This window comes from Agelaius phoeniceus, chromosome Z (genome assembly GCF_051311805.1).
Source record: "Agelaius phoeniceus isolate bAgePho1 chromosome Z, bAgePho1.hap1, whole genome shotgun sequence".
Lineage (NCBI taxonomy): Eukaryota > Metazoa > Chordata > Aves > Passeriformes > Icteridae > Agelaius > Agelaius phoeniceus.
The window spans coordinates 61,022,393-61,039,080 of record NC_135303.1 but is presented as its reverse complement, the minus strand read 5'-3'; the positions used below and the strand labels follow the sequence as shown (position 1 = coordinate 61,039,080).

At 40.2% G+C, this 16,688-nt stretch overlaps 1 protein-coding gene across 4 annotated transcripts in view; it reads left to right on the top strand.

Moving 5' to 3' along the window:
- ADAMTSL1 (ADAMTS like 1) overlaps positions 1 to 16,688 on the top strand; it is a 402,391-nt gene that overhangs the window by 215,763 nt on the left and 169,940 nt on the right. The window contains exon 1 of one of the 4 annotated variants that reach the window (XM_077171395.1): positions 6,585 to 6,768. The exons of the other annotated variants lie outside the window; for them this stretch is intronic. Coding sequence (XP_077027510.1) covers positions 6,712 to 6,768 — 57 coding nt within the window. The 5' untranslated portion in view covers positions 6,585 to 6,711. Of the gene's footprint in view, positions 1 to 6,584; positions 6,769 to 16,688 lie in introns of those variants that run through there. 4 annotated transcript variants of the gene reach the window in all.

Sequence of the window (16,688 nt, the reverse complement as noted above, 5' to 3'; positions counted from 1 at the left end):
GGCAAGTTAAGTTTTAGAGCAAGTGAAGTTTTGAGATACAGCACTGGCTGGGAGGCAAAAGGCATGGAAAGAGTGGAGATAAGTAAGGCTTCTTGAAAAAGCTTCTGAAAGTAGATTTCAAAAGGAGCATACAGCAGCACAACAATACAGGAAACTGTCTTGTGTGAAGAAATAAGCCTGAGAATGAAATTATGTTGGAAGAATGATATATAAGTGGTTGCCTTTTTCACCTGGAATTCTCTGTCAAAACAGGAGGAGGAAGTAATTTTCCACCTCCTGTTGCAGAATTTCCCTATTTTGTTGTTGTAACTTAGGTTCTCAAGCATGTCAGTTCAAGATATTTGGCTCATCCACTAAACTGCCACACCCTTACAATGAAAAAATTGAACATGATGTTAAATTGTTGTGAAAAAACCCTTCAGGAGTCTATAATTGTTTAGACATTTTAGTGAAATTTTGGCTTAGATTTTACTGCTGCCAAAGGTCTAGGTCTATTACTGAAATACAACAGATCATTCGTAAGCATGATATGGTAACAAACTAGCAAGGAAGGGGGGAGTTCTCTGTAGCTCGTTACTTCAATAAGTACAGTTAAATTTCAAGAAAGAAGCAGCCTCCATATAGGAATTCACTCCAACTTTTTCCATCATTCCCATGGAGGAAGCAACTGTTCAGCTTCAATATTTAAAGCTTAAAATGTTTCATGTGGAAGCATCTCATAGGTCTGATTTCTGTTCAGCCAAACAAAATGGATAAAGCAATGTTACATATCATCCCTTTCTTGAGACCTCACCTCACATCAGATGTGAGAGATCACAGCACACCCGTTCCTAAGTGGCATCATTTCACTCCAGGGCTCACGGCAACCAGTCTCCTGTAAAGGGCAAAGACCTGGTGAATCTGGAGGCTGAACTATGTATCTGCTTCTCTGCTAGGTATGAATAAAGAATTTCTTATTGCTCAGAGCTGTATTGTTCCTCCTATCATACTTTTGAGCCTTATCTCAAGTTGGATGTCTAGGTAAAGGTTTGTACGCATCAGCACCTTAACCTTTGGGGAAAAGGGCTTTCATAATCTTACATCATGTATATCTAAATGAGCTGTACCTGGACACTCCAGAATATTACAGTCCTTATAACTTTAATTCTAGTTTCTTTCACAGCCTTCAAAGGCATGCAGGAACACACACACACACACACACACACACACTCATAAATGCAAATCCTGTCTATATCTCCTTCCAAAGCACTGGTTCCCTCCCACTTCTCACTTTCCATATTTGCACAAGCTTCCAGGTTCCCAGAAATCAATCCGGGTTTACAATAGAAAGAAAAAAAAAATCTAAGAAAAACTGCTAATGAAAAAGTAGAAAAAATTAAAAAATTCCGTTTGCTACAGACTGTATGGCAAAAAAGAGGTCCAGCTACCAGGAAGAGACAGATGTCTTCTGAGTGACAACGGTAAGATATTCTCACCAGGGAGATCAGCTCCAAAGCTGAGTTCACTCTTTTCTGCTAGCAAGTATATTGATGTTAACAGGTTTTTTCTGCCTGCATGTGTGTTCTTCAAATTAAGTATTGTTAAATCTGTAGAGCTTAAAATACTGCTTCAGACACCCACCTTGGCTTCTACTTCCATTTCATATAATTTGTAATAGGTAGAGTGCAGTGTTGATTATGAATTCTGTTTCCTTCAAACAGATGCAAACGGATTTAATTTAACACCTTTCAGAGGTGAAGGAAAACTGGAATGAATAACCACTTCAGAAAGTGGAAGGTGCAATTTTCAGAACACAGTGTAGCAAGTATTTGTGCAATCTCCCTTGAGATGTTGAATGACATGTATTTGTAAGGTCAGGGTTTGGAGGTGACATATTTGCATATATATATGCAGAAAGTGATGCTGAATGCAATCCTAGATTCACCAATCCCCATTATCAGTTTTTGCAAATGATTTTGAGTGTCTCAGTACTTCATCTGTAGCATTAAGATTTTGCTAAAAACAACCTCAGTCTTACTGGGGAAACAACAGTGCTGGGAACATTAGGCACCATCAACACTGGCTAACATATCCCTTAAAGTTTCAGCTATTACTTCTGCTGCAGATAGCAGTCTTTTATTGCTCTGAATTCTTGTATTCCCTTGGGGTATTTGACAGGGAAAATCTGGACGTGAACCGGGCCTGAGTTTTTGCACTCTTCAGGCAATGTTACTTTGTTTAGAGCATCTTTTCCTTTGCAGTGTAGGCTTTACTTTATTAATATATATATGTGCATCCAAAGAAGAAATACCACACTCCATACTCCCAAACTAGTGTTCCATATATAGAATATTGAATATGTCTTTTATTTGTCTTGCTGAAAGACATTGAATATGTCTTTCAGCAAGACAAATAAATTAACCCCATGTAAATGCATATATGCAGTATAATAAAGTCCTGGACCTAAACAGCAGGACATGGAGATGGGCTCTAGAACCCTTTCAGGCACTTGATGCCTTAATGTAATTTTTCAGTAAATCTACACTACTTTTCTTTTTGTTGTTGTTGGGTTTTTGTGTTGTTTTTTTTCATTTTGTCCCGTTATGAATAATTCAAATGAGCCTTTAGATAGATCCAATATAGCTCTGTAGAAATTGGCAGATATTGGACATAACTGCTCATTAAAGCTATAGGCAAGAATTTGAGTAGACCTTTCCCTTGGACTTGATTCATGTGTTTCCATTCCCTGAATTTCACTTTGATTTTTAAGTTCAACTATGTGCAGAAAACTGAAAGCCAAACTGTTGGAAGAATGTGGGTTTTTATTTATAGTGGTTTTTATTAAGAATATTTATGTCGTTTCATGAAAAAAATTACACAGTTTGCATGAGTTCGTTGTGAAAACAAAACTCAAGTTGCATTTTAGATTCTGGTCTAAATTTTAAATGTGCAACCAGAGTATCAATCATGGTGAATTTCATGCATATTGTAATGCTATTATGAATACCATGCTGCTGTGCTAGTGATTAAACACATATCTTAAATAAAGAAAGCTCTTTAAAGTCACCTTTTTGACATGTCTGAACATTGCAGACTACGTAATTTTGTAGCATTACTGTAAGACATTCAACTCACTACAAGAAAGAAATTGAAGTTCTGGAGCACATCCAAAAAAGAGCAAGGGAGCTGGTGAAGAGCACAAGTCCTGTGAGGAGCAGCTGAGGGAGCTGGGGGTGTTTCGCCTGGAGAAAAGAAAACTGAGGGGAGACCTTAACACTCTCTACAACTTTGAGTTAGTGGTCAGTCACTTCTCCAAAGAAACAAGAAGAAGAAGAAAACAACCTCAAGCACATGTTTAGATGGAATATTGGGAACTAGGTGGTGTCAGGCTGTTCTGGGAAGCAGTTGAGTCACCATCCCTGGAGGTATTCAAAAGATATGTGGACATGGTGCTTAGGGGCATGGTTTATCGGTGGACTTGGCAGTGTTAAATTAACATTTGGACTTGGTGATCTTAAAGGTTTTATCCAACCTAATGATTCTATGATTCTATTACATAATAAACTCCTGTCTCCTACCATCATTCTTCATGCAACATTCCCATAAGCTGTGATGGAGTTCCATGATCAGAAAACTGGCAGAATACATTGACTATAAATATAATTCCAAAAATATTAGTCCACCTTAGATGATACAGTTGTCTATTGAGCCTTCTCTACTGATAAGAAGAATATCCTATACTTCATTTTAAAAAAGCCACATTTTCCAAAGTTGAACAAGAAATGCAAAATGAGGCATTCAGAAATGGCATTCATTATACAATGTTAGTGCAAAATCTCCAGTTTAAAGTCAGACTAAAAAAAAAGAAAAATAAACAAAGTAAACCACACAAATAAACCCAAACACATGATTATGAAAACATCTTTGTCAGTTGTTCCATTCATTGTAAGTCATGTAATCATAATTGCAGCAGTTTTTTTCTTAAAAATAAAGCAGTCAAGATTCATCTATTCAATATTACAAATCTTACTGTTTGCATTTAAAAGTTTGTCTAGAGAATTTCATTTACAGGGATTCCAGAAACTACTGTAAGTACTTCTCCAATGACATTAGTCTTGTAGAAAAGGAAAAGAGTAAGGTGGAAAACATGCAACAATAGCTAGGAGATGTATGGATAAAATCTTTTTGTGCAGCTCTCAGTATATGTGTTGACTCTGCTGGTGAAGAAAAAGATATGAGGGCTTTACTTTGGGGGCATAATGGTGTTATTTGTAAAAGGTATACTAGATTTTTAGTAGATTTGTATGTTGAGTTTCCTGAGTTTTAAAGGGCAATAGGAAAAGTCATAATTTCTCCGTTGATGTCATCCTGTGGTTGCTTCCTCACTTCTGATGGTGCAAAGTGGTCCATCTCTCTCCTTTGCTCCCTGAAGAAGTAACTGAAGTTGCTGTAGACATAGATAAGGATGTACTAGAGAATATTGGAACCTGTTTCAAACCTTTTCTCATCCCTGCTATGTTCAGTCCAGCTACTACATTTTCCATCATAGCGCCTTCCTACTGAGCCTTTTCAGTCTTTCAGGCCCTGGTTCCTCGCCTGCCAGTTCCAAAGGTACCCAACCAAATGACTGCTGCACAGTGATGGCTGAAATCTATTTCTTCCACTGTTCCTAATTACTTTTATTTCTTTTTTGAAATTTCTTCTTCATCCTGATTTCCTAAGGCCCATCTCCATCTAGTTGATATCTTTTCTATTTTGGCCTTCAGACGTCCTCAGTGTTTATGTTTCTGTTCCTGTTGTACAAAGCCAGACACTTCTCCTATCTGACTTCTCAACATCTGTGACTCTTTTTCATTTTTCCACCCAGTTCTTTTTCTTTTATGAAGTCTGTATCACTCTCCATTTGTTCATCCAGCTTTTCCCCCAAGCTGGTTTTAATTTCTACTGATGTGAAATTCTCTTAAACAGTCTGTGGTCTACCCTTGCTCCTTTTTCCTTTCTGTCCCCAGTCCTGGCCCTTGGCAAAGTTTCCTTTTCCTTTGCTAGCTTCTGACTTCAGTCCCTTTTAAGACTCATGGCTAGCATACTATTGTCCACCCCTAACACACATGTACCTTACTCTTCTCCATTGTCTGAGCTTGCTGATGTACCAGAATCACGACTTTGCTGGGCTTTCTATATGCCCATCTGGATGTGATGTGCCCTGCAGCACCAAAATATTGCAACTGCAAGGCATCCAGCTCAGCCCAGTGTGGGAGAATGCCCAGTGCCTTCAGAAAATTTTTGGATCCAGTTTGCAATTTCTCCTTCAGAAAATAAACAGACAGTAAAAAAAAAAAAAAAAAAAAAAAAAAAAAGAATGCTGGAGAATTCAGGCAATGCAGAATCATAGGCAGGCAAGCTAAATGAACTCTGAATAGACTGAGAGCAGTTGTTTGAAACTCCTGTCTGTCAAATTAATACTTAATAGGCAGAGTTCCCACCTTTCCTGAGGTGTGTGAGTCTGCCTTTCTGTGCAAAATTCTTCCTCCAGTAATCCCACTTTCCTTCCAATAGCTTAGGTTTTAAATTTCCCCAAAAGAATAAAAATGTAGTTGTGGAAAGAGTGTCACCCGGCCTGTTGGAAACATTTTTGCTTCATAATTTTAAAGTGGAGTCAGACCTCTTTATTGCTGAGCAAACGATCTAAAAGAGAGCACTTTTCTGTAAAGAATCAAGGCTTTAGCAAACTGTGCGTTCTCCCTGGAGGATGTCAGCCTTTTCCTATTGGTGCTTTTTATGGCATACGTTATGTATTGACACAGATTAAGTTTCCCTCCTGTCTGGAACAATGCACGCTCGGGAGAGCTACTAACCTAGCAGTAAGCTTGAGCAGCTCATGGCAAGTGGTGGAGCGGAGCTCCGGGAGCTGCAGGCAGAGCGCTCCGTTCAGCTCTGCCATTCTGCCTCTCTCCTCCTACTACTCCTCCTCTCCCGCTCTCTTTTTCCTTCCCCTCTGTAGCTGCTACGCTTTCCCCAGACCTCTTGGCTTTGTTGCGCTGTACGTGTGAGTAGCAGGAGGGGGATTGGCTAAACGCCGGCTCGGGGAGCGCTTCCCCGCAGCTCAGGCCAACCTACCTACCCACGGCAGGGTCGGGAAAGCGACCGGGGCCGATGGAGGCGGAGAGGCGGCACTGAAGGCAGGCGGGCAGCACGCTGAAGGCAGGCTTGCGGCACGCTGAAGGCAGGCTGGCAATACGCTGAAGGCAGGCTGGCAATACGCTGAAGGCAGCTGGCGGCACGCTGAAGGCAGCTGGCAATACGCTGAAGGCAAGCTGGCAGCACGCTGAAGGCAGGCGGGCAATACACTGAAGGCAGCTGGCAATACGCTGAAGGCAGGCTTGCAGCACGCTGAAGGCAGGCTGGCAGCACGCTGAAGGCAGGCTGGCAGCACGCTGAAGGCAGGCTGGCAGCACGCTGAAGGCAGGCTTGCGGCACGCTGAAGGCAGCTGGCAATACACTGAAGGCAGGCTGGCAGCACACTGAAGGCAGGCTGGCAGCACGCTGAAGGCAGGCTTGCGGCACGCTGAAGGCAGGCTGGCAATACACTGAAGGCAGCTGGCAGCACGCTGAAGGCAGGCTGGCAATACACTGAAGGCAGGCCGGCAGCGAGCGGCGCTGGAGGTGACAGCCGCCGGCCGAGCGCCTCGCAGCTTGCGCGCGTCTGAGCGCAGGTCCGGCACCCGCCCCACGATGGAGTGCTGCCGCTGGACAGCCGCTGGCACCCTGCTTCTGGCTGCCCTCCTCCTGGTAAATGCCGTTTCTTTGCTAAAATACCTACCGCCTGTAGCTGGTCCTGTATCTGTGTGCATATATGCGGGTGGGCATGTTTTTAATCTCTTAAAATTGCAGTTGGAGAGAGTTTGTTTTGAACAAGTCGTGTAAGTTTTATCCTGTCTACAGCACTGCAGACTTGGAGCCTTGGTATTGTGGGTTGATGCAGGTAGAACCAAGAAGCTGATGTTGGCATCAGCTTTCTAAACTTCTAAATGACCTGTAAATGGTGATTTAACTGCTTGGGATTCAGAGAGGAGCTGTTTCTCTGCTCTTTAAATCAAACTATATCGTGCTGTAATGTTCCTGGAATTTTCTTCCTTAAAAAAAAAAAAAAGTTTTTTTCTGCACATGCCGAGAAAACAGGTACAGCATGTACTGAACTTTTTCCTGAAACCAGCTTAAATGAGCTCTCCTTATTTCTGTACCTCATTACAGAGTCAAGTTTATACCAAACTTTGAAAGATACATTCTGTGATATCTGGTATACTTCAGAGAAGAAGACTTGATTATTTTCGTGCATACTTCCCCTGATTATCCTGATAGGATGCTTACAGCTGAAAGATGTACATGTGCTGTTTGATTGACATAAGATGTTCCATTTTGACTCATACCTAATTTTATGAGTGGTGAGTTGGCAATCAGAACATCTGCAGAAAGGATATTAATATACACACACTTTTGATACCAGAGTCATCTTGGCATAGGTATATTGCCATTTTCCTAGAATTTGATTGAATGTAGTAGTTCAACCAGCAAAGCATCATTAAGAAATACATTTAATTTTATAGCAGATTCCCTCTTATTTATCAGTGTCAACCAATCTACAATAATCATTGTAAACTAATCTCAACACAATTTTTAGTAAACCTCATGGAGAGCTAAACATTAGGATAACCCTGTTCAAAATACTTCTTTTAAATAATTGTATTATTAAAAAAAAAGGAACAGCTTTTTGGATATAGAGTCACTAAATACTATTTGAGCACTAGAAATAAGAATGCTATTTGTACTGATATAAAAGTCTTACTTTGTTTGAAAGTCTGTTTTCCATTTATAATACTGAATTCACAAAAAATGGCACAAAGTCAGCATAGATTCTCTTTCATGTATGAAAATGAGATGTTTATTACCTGATGACTGTAATAAGTCAGTAATGACTGAGACAGTCCTGCAGAACTAATTAAAGGAAGATCAACAGGAGATATTACTCCACAAGACTGTGGGATTTGGCCCCATGTTAAGCTCATACTCATAATATTTGTATATCACTCTGCTGCTTGTGAATTAAGTTCTCAGTCCCTGATTCATGAAAATAAATAATGCATTCTGGTGCCAACTATTATGCATTTTATTCCACATTGTACCAGTTTTTATTTGTATGACTTACACTGCCTCGAGATTTCCCCCCCGCCTCCCGCCAAATCTCTTTGTACCTTAAGAATAGTGATGTGAAGCAAGCTTAACTTTCTTTTTTGAATCAGACCATTCTTTTGCTCTTTCCATAGTTTGGAAAATCTCTCACTTGCTTTCAGCAGGAGATTAGGTAAACATTCCAGTATTTGACTTACAGCTTGGCTAGAGATAGGGATAAGTTGTAGGATGCCTTGGTATACCTGTTCCTATTGTAGTTTATTGCTGCTTGGGTTCACCAAAGGCATGGTAGAAAGCTCATAGATATTTCTTGAGAGGAAAACAAGAAGTCATTAAATCAGTCTGTGACCTGGCTGTCAGCATCCTAGATGTTAGCCTTTAGCCAAGTAGACAGAATGAGTTTGAAATCCATGACAATCAGCATTTGGATTTTTGTGTATCACCTCGTATCTCTTCTAAAGGCCCCGTCTTTCCCACAATAACCATCAGCAGCAGCTTCTTGTCACGTGGCACTTCAGTAACTTCAGCAAAAGTTCACAGTTGTAAGCACTAAGGTTACTCAATAAATGCTTACACTATTGATCTTAGAATAATTTATCAGTTATTCCTAAATTTTCAGTATGACACCATAGAAGTAGCACCTAAATTCTTCACTCAGCATCATCGCCTCAGGAAGGAGGTTGCACAGCCCAAGCACATGTACAGCTATCTGCATGTGATGCTAAGGCAATTGAGCCCTAGCAGCCTCACAGGCTGTGACAAGTCCACAGGCAGCAACAGCAATAGCTCCTCCTCTTTCTCTCACTATCAGCTGCCTGGAGTGATGTAGTAGTGAGTGCAGCTAACTACTCCATTGGGGTTCTTAGCCTTCTTCAGAAGAAATTGTATTCATTTTCAGTTGAGTGGTGCTTGAGTAAGGTCACTGGGGGTCCCTAATGTATTTTGTTAACTGTCCTAAAACTTGCTCCATACTCAGAGAACCAGTTTCTCTAGCATTTATGTGGACTAAGTATTTTCACGGCTACTCTTAAGAATCTGAGCCATAACACTAAGGTGCTTGTCTTGAAAAAGTATGAAAAGTTTCTCTTTCCAGAGAAAGACCAGATAGTTGTAAAATTTTGGTTATTGTTCAATGAACTTTTCAGGCTAAGGAAATACTACTTTTAAAAGTAACAAGAGAAAGAGCAGGCATTTTGTTCCAGAGATTTTCCTTTCTGTTAGTTTAAAAATAAAAGCCTAGCACAAGAAATCACAGTTGTCTAACTCAAAGGAATGTGTCCAAACCAAAACCAGCCATGAGCTCAGACAAACTCGAAGTCAAATCATGTCACGTCAGAGGGACATTTAAACATTTTTGCATTTGTTATTTGCATCTTTTCAGCAGCATTTTTTAGCTCTTTGTTACTGTTGTGATACTTGCAGAAGTAACACTAGGGGCTATAATAAAGTACATGTGTTTTTCTGCAGGATTTCTTTCTTTTGCTGTGCTAATTTGTACATGGAAAATAGTCAAATACAATAGTCCATTCCTTCCAGGCTCTTTGGCATTACACTCCCCTATTATCTAACTGGGTCTGTCTTGGATGACCACAAGTGCAATTAGGCGGTGAAATGAATATGTTTCTTGTTTACATCTGAATGTATAAAGCTTGACGATTTTTCCTTTCATGTGTAGATAGGTCTACCTACTGCTGTGTCAGCTCGTCTGTCTCAAAAATTGTAGGTATATTGAAAGGGGTTTTTTTCCAGTATGAGGTCCAAAGAACACAAATGGATTTTCTTGCAGGATCATGTATACATACTGACTAGCATTTGCTCAGATTGGTTGGGTGAGGATGAACTGAAATGCAGAGTTCAGCTACACAAAACTGAGATTTATTCATGTTACAAAATGAAAATATCTCACCAATGTGGTTTGTGACCCATGCTGCTGTACTTCAGATGTGTCATGTCTATAAAACGAAACCGTTTCTTATAGGAAGGACTAGATGCTACTAAGTATGTATAATTTCTTCCTATATTACTGTAGAACTCTGTATTGGGACATATTTTACTAACCTCTTCCTTCAGATTCTTGTAGTATAAATTTTTTTTCTTTTTTCTACCAAATGCAGAAGCTTGCATGAGCTAAACTAAGGTTGTGTGATGAAAGTTTTTTTTGGTTTTGGACTTCAGTGAAAAGAAGTCAGCACTTAATGTAGGCTGTTGAGCTACTGGTCTGCTTCACCAGTGCCATTAAAGTTTAATGTGTTCTTTCAATGACTTTGCTAGATTCATAGGGCTCCAAAAGAATAATAAAAGAAGGTGTGACATGACCCTGTGGATTGTCTGAATGTGGTCACCTGTAGTCATAGATCTGTCAGCTGGACAACCTTCAATGTTCAGAAGGTTCATGAGTCAATGTAAAGTCTGAGAAGGCCACGTGACCAGACAAAAAATTCATCAGAAGAGAAGTATCAATCTCTGCATGACTGAATTTTCACTGAAGCAAATAAAATCTTAATCCCTTATAACTGTGTCATAAGGTGTCCAAATAAAACCTCCTGGTTTCTGTTGTATTATCAAATCTGCAGACAGCAGTGTTGGTTCTATTTGCTTTTCTGTAGCTATTTTCTTAACTTTGTAAGAAAACTCAGAATTGTATGGAAAACAATTACATGGGGGAAAATCGGAAATTGCAGTCTGAGGAAGAAAAAAGAATGGTAAGATCATCCTTATGGAAACAATTAAAAAGCTAAAGGTATTGGAAGAAAAAAGGGAAAACATACCAACCACCAGGTCCTATAATAACATGATGGGGAGCAGGAAAAATAAAAATAAATTATTTGTCTCAGCCCAAGCCAAGGACAGTTCTGAAATAAGTCTTCTCATCTGGTGAACAACAACTAATCCAAAAATTGGCATGAAGTGTTTGTTTCATCACAATATTGTACTGGGGTTTGAACCAAAACTTCTTCCTAACTCTTGAAAAGGAATGGCAAATTTTTGCTGTGGACTTCTCCAGCTTTTTGCATCACCTTATGGACAGCAGGCTTGTCTTAACAGATGGCTGACCAGTTTTGCATACTCAAGGTGTTACAACATGTTCTAACTCTTAGAAGTCTGTAGAGGCAAAATGGGGGAAGTCAGCAAAGGACACATATTTTGTGGAATGAGATCTTCTCTTAGGTCTGTTAACCCGTTGTAGTGTTGAAAACAGACCAATAAAAGTCAAAGCTTAGTAAATCTGACCACTTAGACATCCTTCTATCTCAGGGAATGTAAATAATTTCATCATAAGTCTGAGATTTTCATCTATCATCTACCTTTTAAGTATCATCTTTAGAATTTAATTCCACGTATGACCACCTTTTTTCTTTTTCTGTAATAACTGAACTTTTCCAAACTTCTTATAAAAGTAGCTGAAGTGGGTCAAATTGGAAGGGGAGGGACAGCAGTGTCTATGTTTGTGAAATTTTGTTTTCTTACAAGGCCAGCATATGTAGAAGTCTTAATAGTTTTGCCACCTGTGGATTTTTTGGTCACTGCTTATAGGGGCAGTCCTTCTAGCTGTGCAGAGAAATTAGTGGTATGTTCATTGATTCTACTGTACATTAATTTTCACATTGCTTCCACTTCAGTCTTCACTGCCTTTATGAAATCTCTTCCAAAGCTTCAAACTTTAAAATTTCTGCTTGTCAGAGACTTCTCATAGAGGAGATTCAGCAGAGAGGGTGTCAGGGTAGAGGGGAAGGGTTGTATGATAGTGTAAGACATCCTGAAGTAAACTCCAAGTGTCCTCAAGAAATGAGACAGGATATTATATGCAACTAATAATAAATTCAAACTGTCACATAAAATAAATATATTTGGTTTGTTTCCGTATGAATATACTGTGTGAGTGTTGAACTTCCCCTTCTAGCTTTGTTGGATATAATCTCAGTCCCTGTTTGAAGTTTGCCAGTATGTTGTTCACATTGTGTGCTGTATCAACAGAACCAGATATGAAAGGAAATAAAGGAAGTAATAAGGTCTCCTACTGTTTTGATGCTGGCATCAGATGAGTGAATTAATTATTTATTTACTTACTTACTAGTTTACTGAAATCCTGTATTTCTTTCAGTCCGAATTGTTAAAAGCATGAGTTGCTCAGGGCCCTTAACAAATCCAAGGCTGTCTTATTGTAAATGTCTTTTGGATATGACATTTTCATACTTCCTGTAACTTTTTAAAAGAGAGAGGATTTTCAGGATTTTCATTCCTATGGTATGTCCAATATCTCTCTTAAAGGTCCAGCCGTGTTTTAAAAATGGAAGATCTGAGTTAGCTGAAGGGGAGAGGGAAGTATTGTAACAGAAATATGTGAAACAAAAAATTTGAGTTGCTGTGGCTTTTATTCTAAAATTCTGCCACTCCAGACTTTAGCAGTCTTGTCATTCTCCAATGGGCTCATCCACCCAGCAGTGCTGGTAAGCACCAGGTCAAGAGGGAGTGTCTTATCGCCTATGTTTGACAGCCTTGTGATAAGCTGAAGACATAGAGAGAAATGCATATCCTTTTCGTGGCAAACTGGCTCAAAATGTGGATGTGTCACTTCTGTTTTTTGAGTACAGCAAGGGAAAAAATTCTCATCACATGGGATTAGAGGGCAGCATGAGAGGAGTAGCAGCAGCTTATGTCCTGTCAGTGTTTAGCCACTTCCATGGCCAACACTTTCATGAATTTACATTGAACACTTTACAGTTCAATGTAAATTCATGGGAAAAAAAATTCAAACAAATCTGGTCCTTCTTTCCTGCCTTCCTTCCTGTCTTCCTGCCTGCCTTCCCGCCTCCCTGCCTTTCTTCCTGCCTTCTGCCTATGTGCTTTCCTGACTCCATCCCCACTATTTTTTACACAAATATTTCCCTTTTGGTTTTCATGCCTCCACCAAGGCTTAATGTTTCAACAACTTGTCATTAAAATTAAGCACATAGACATCTCCATGACGTAACTGAGGGAGATGGCAGACTATCAGAAGAACAGGAAGCTTAATTTGTTTTGAATAAAGCTCATAACTGTGGATGTTGTCTGAAATTGCACAAGTCTTTGGAATGTTCTCTTCCTTTGTCTGAAATGCCTCCTGACCAGAGTGTCATCTGCCTGTTGCAACCTATGTCACCTTGCCTTAGTGCTGGGATCTGCTCCAGAGGCTGGGATGTCCTAGGTCTGAGTAAAAGCTGTGCTGATCAAAATCTGTGCTAATGCAACAATGTCTTCAAGCTCAGACTGTCAGAACCAGGGTTTCTAAACCCAGACAAAATGGTATTTTGTGAGGGGACTCAGTGTGGAACGTTGTGAGCTCTACCAAAGGTTAGGTTGGGAGGGTGAATATATGAAGATTAAGGTCAGTTTACTAAAAAGGAAAATGGCCAATATAAATTTCTTTAATGTAAATGTCTTCTTCTTTGGAGACATGGTGGAGCTTTAAGTGTCAGGTGTGTATTGGCTGTTTTTTCTTGAAGCTGTTGAGCACAGCACAGCCAGCACACTTTCGTTTCTCACCAGTTAGAAAACACTTGGCATGCAGTAGGCCTCACCACAGGTTACAATTTTACTTTTCTCTCATCTCCTTGCTGTGCGCCTTGTTTGCTTTTTCCCTGCCCACAGTTCTTGCAATGTGGAAGACAAAACCGAAGTCCTGGAGTGCAAGATGCACTTTTGAACCCGTGCTTTTGGGTGGGTTCCGAATTTTGAAAAGTGATTTCACCTATCCTGCATCTGAACCAGTCCTAGCCTTAAAAACCCTGAGTCAATAAGGCGACAAGTCTGAGGCTGAGCCAGCTTGGACTTGCTCTGTATTGGATCACCCATGCCTGGTGTTTACACCAGCACGGCAGGATTTAAATACAACAGAATGTTGTAACTTCTGTCTGTGAGAGCAAGAAAAAAAACTTTTGCATTCACATTGGTCTCCTGATACGTATTTTCATTTGGGTAAGAGGGGTGAGAGATAGGACTGATCTGAGGTTTATAAGGCACTGTTATAAAATATTACACAGAACTCAGTGTGCACACGTTGAAGTGATATGGTGTCAGCTCCATCCTCTGCCAGCAACCCCCTCCCCGCCCCTCCAGCTGGCTGCTGCCCTTCTATGAGAAGAAATGAGCTCACATTTGGCACATTTCTCCTGGGATACAACTTCCAGTCCAGGTTTAGGAATGGCTGTTTAGTTTTTAATGTCCTGAGATGGCTGTTAATCGATTCCCTGCTCTGTTGTTGCACATTGGAGGCTGTGTCCTCTCATATACACAGCGCAGCTATATGGCTTGCTTCAGGGCTTTGGGAATCCCTTGTGACCATAAGGACAGAAGTGGCAATGTTCTTATCTTTCTGAGATGAACTGATGTGTGGAGATACTGATGTAAGAGGGTACAGCTGTGTACAACACTGAGACTACAGACACAGTGCTTTCAGGAGCTCAGTGTGACACTTCGTCCCATTACTTGTGCAATAGCCATATCAAGTCATGGTTAGGAAGGGATGTGAGGTTAGTGCCCTCTCAATAAACCTCTGCTTTCCTGTGCAAAAGGAAAACATACTATATTTATCAATTTCCGTCCCCTTAGTAATGAGTCTGTCTTGCTGTTAAGAATAAAAGAGGACAAAAAGAACCACAGCACTGAAAAGGACTAACACAGCAAATTTTTACCACTGTCCCTGAACTGAGCTAGCTCTGTGTGTATCAGGTGTTTTCCTTTAGGGTAAAGAGAAATCCACCTATTATTCTTTCCTTTTGTTCACAGGAGCAGAATAAGCACTGGGAAACTGAAAGAGTGTCTTGGTGAGATTTCCTCTTCAATCCTCATCAGGGTGTCTTCCCCTGTTTCTTTTAAGTGATGGATGCTTTGGGGCAAGAAGAAAGAGTAAATTTAAAACTATCCAGAAAGAGATTTGGATTTTTTTCTTTATTTCTTTTTCAGAGACTGAAATAATAAATCCTGGCCCATTTATCTGCACTAGAAAAATGTGAGCATAATTACCCAAAGTTCAGAATACATGCTGACATGCCTGTGCTTCTGTGCCAGTGCCTTCCTTGGAGTTTGGAGACACTCAGATCAAGGGTTTCCTGTGCCAGGGGTTTTCCATAGGAAATACTCTCTTGATCCTCTCAGAGGCCTTTTGCTTTGACTTGCAAGTAAAAAGGAGGCAAAAATTCCTAAGTTAATTTACAAGACTGTGAGGCCTGGGGCAAGTGGGATGCTACTGTTCAGCTCCCAGTTGCATTCCCAGTAGAAGGGAGCCACTGGCCTCTAGGGAACTGGGGGGACAGTGTTCAAGGAATAGTCACTTTCACATCAAGATGTCTGATGCTCACTACAGCTACTTTTCTTTCCAGGTTGTTCGCCAGGAAATATAGTGTTGTAGGAGTATTTCGAACCTTTCCATAGGCATCCTTTTGATCTGGCCATATGGAACAGCATGCAGTTGTTCATGGCAGCAATGGCACTTGCAGTCACTTGGCATCTCAGGTGCAGTAAACAACTCAGGCAGATTGGGTAAAAGAGCATCTTCTCTTTTCATTTTTTAATTTCTGTGAGAGCAGAACTTCCATTACTTTGGTAAGCATGTCAGGTAGGCAGGATTTTTTGGTTTGTGTGGTCCTTCTGGAAGCTGGCTGGGTGGCAGGTCTGGTGGCAGAAGTCCTTTTTTTGCTTTCACATGGGGTGCAGACAAGACAATGGGAAGACAAGCTATTTACCATACCAGCTAAATAGTGTTCATCTGTCCTGACCCTAAATGTGATCTTTGGGAAAAGAAAATAGGTTAAAGTCATGGTTTGCTAAGGCTGACTTGGGGACCTCTGGTTTCATGAGGCGTGTGAAATGGAAAGATGCCTACATGGAAGTGAAGAACTATTGTCATGGGAAATCCTAGTGCTTCCAGGGAATCATGCTCCTCAGAAGGATGAGGCTTACTTTCCTAAGTCCTTTTATCAGTATGGTACAGTTATTCTGGAAGAGTAGATGAGCTTTGGTTGTACAGTACCATTTAAAGTGATGTGCAACATTTTGCCTAGATAAATTAAACATTTTCTTTTTGTGCATTGCAAACTTGATATGTCAGAATATTTTACCTATGAAATTTTCAAGTTACTCGCTTTGAAAAGTTGCAAAAGTTAGTCAGAAATGTCTTCATGTTAACATTCTTTCTGATGGCAATTACCAATATCAATTCAACTGGCTATGAATTTGTTCTGCCTTGTCTTTTTTCAAAAGCCAGAAATTTCCAAACAGTTTCCCGCGTGGGCTTCCATCCAGTTGTTAACTTGGATGGAATGCAATAAAGATACTTAACATTGCGCAAATGAAATCTTATAAGCCATACATTTACATTGGTTGAAGTTTTTTGAAGTTTTGAAATACATGGTTTTTATAAGGAGTTGAGGTCACTGGCCTTGTCCCCTGCTGTTACTCACCTAGGGAAGTGCTGATAGCAGTTTCTTCCTGGTTTGCTGCAGACAGCATTTCAGTACTGTGTGAAATATATATTTAATCTCAGT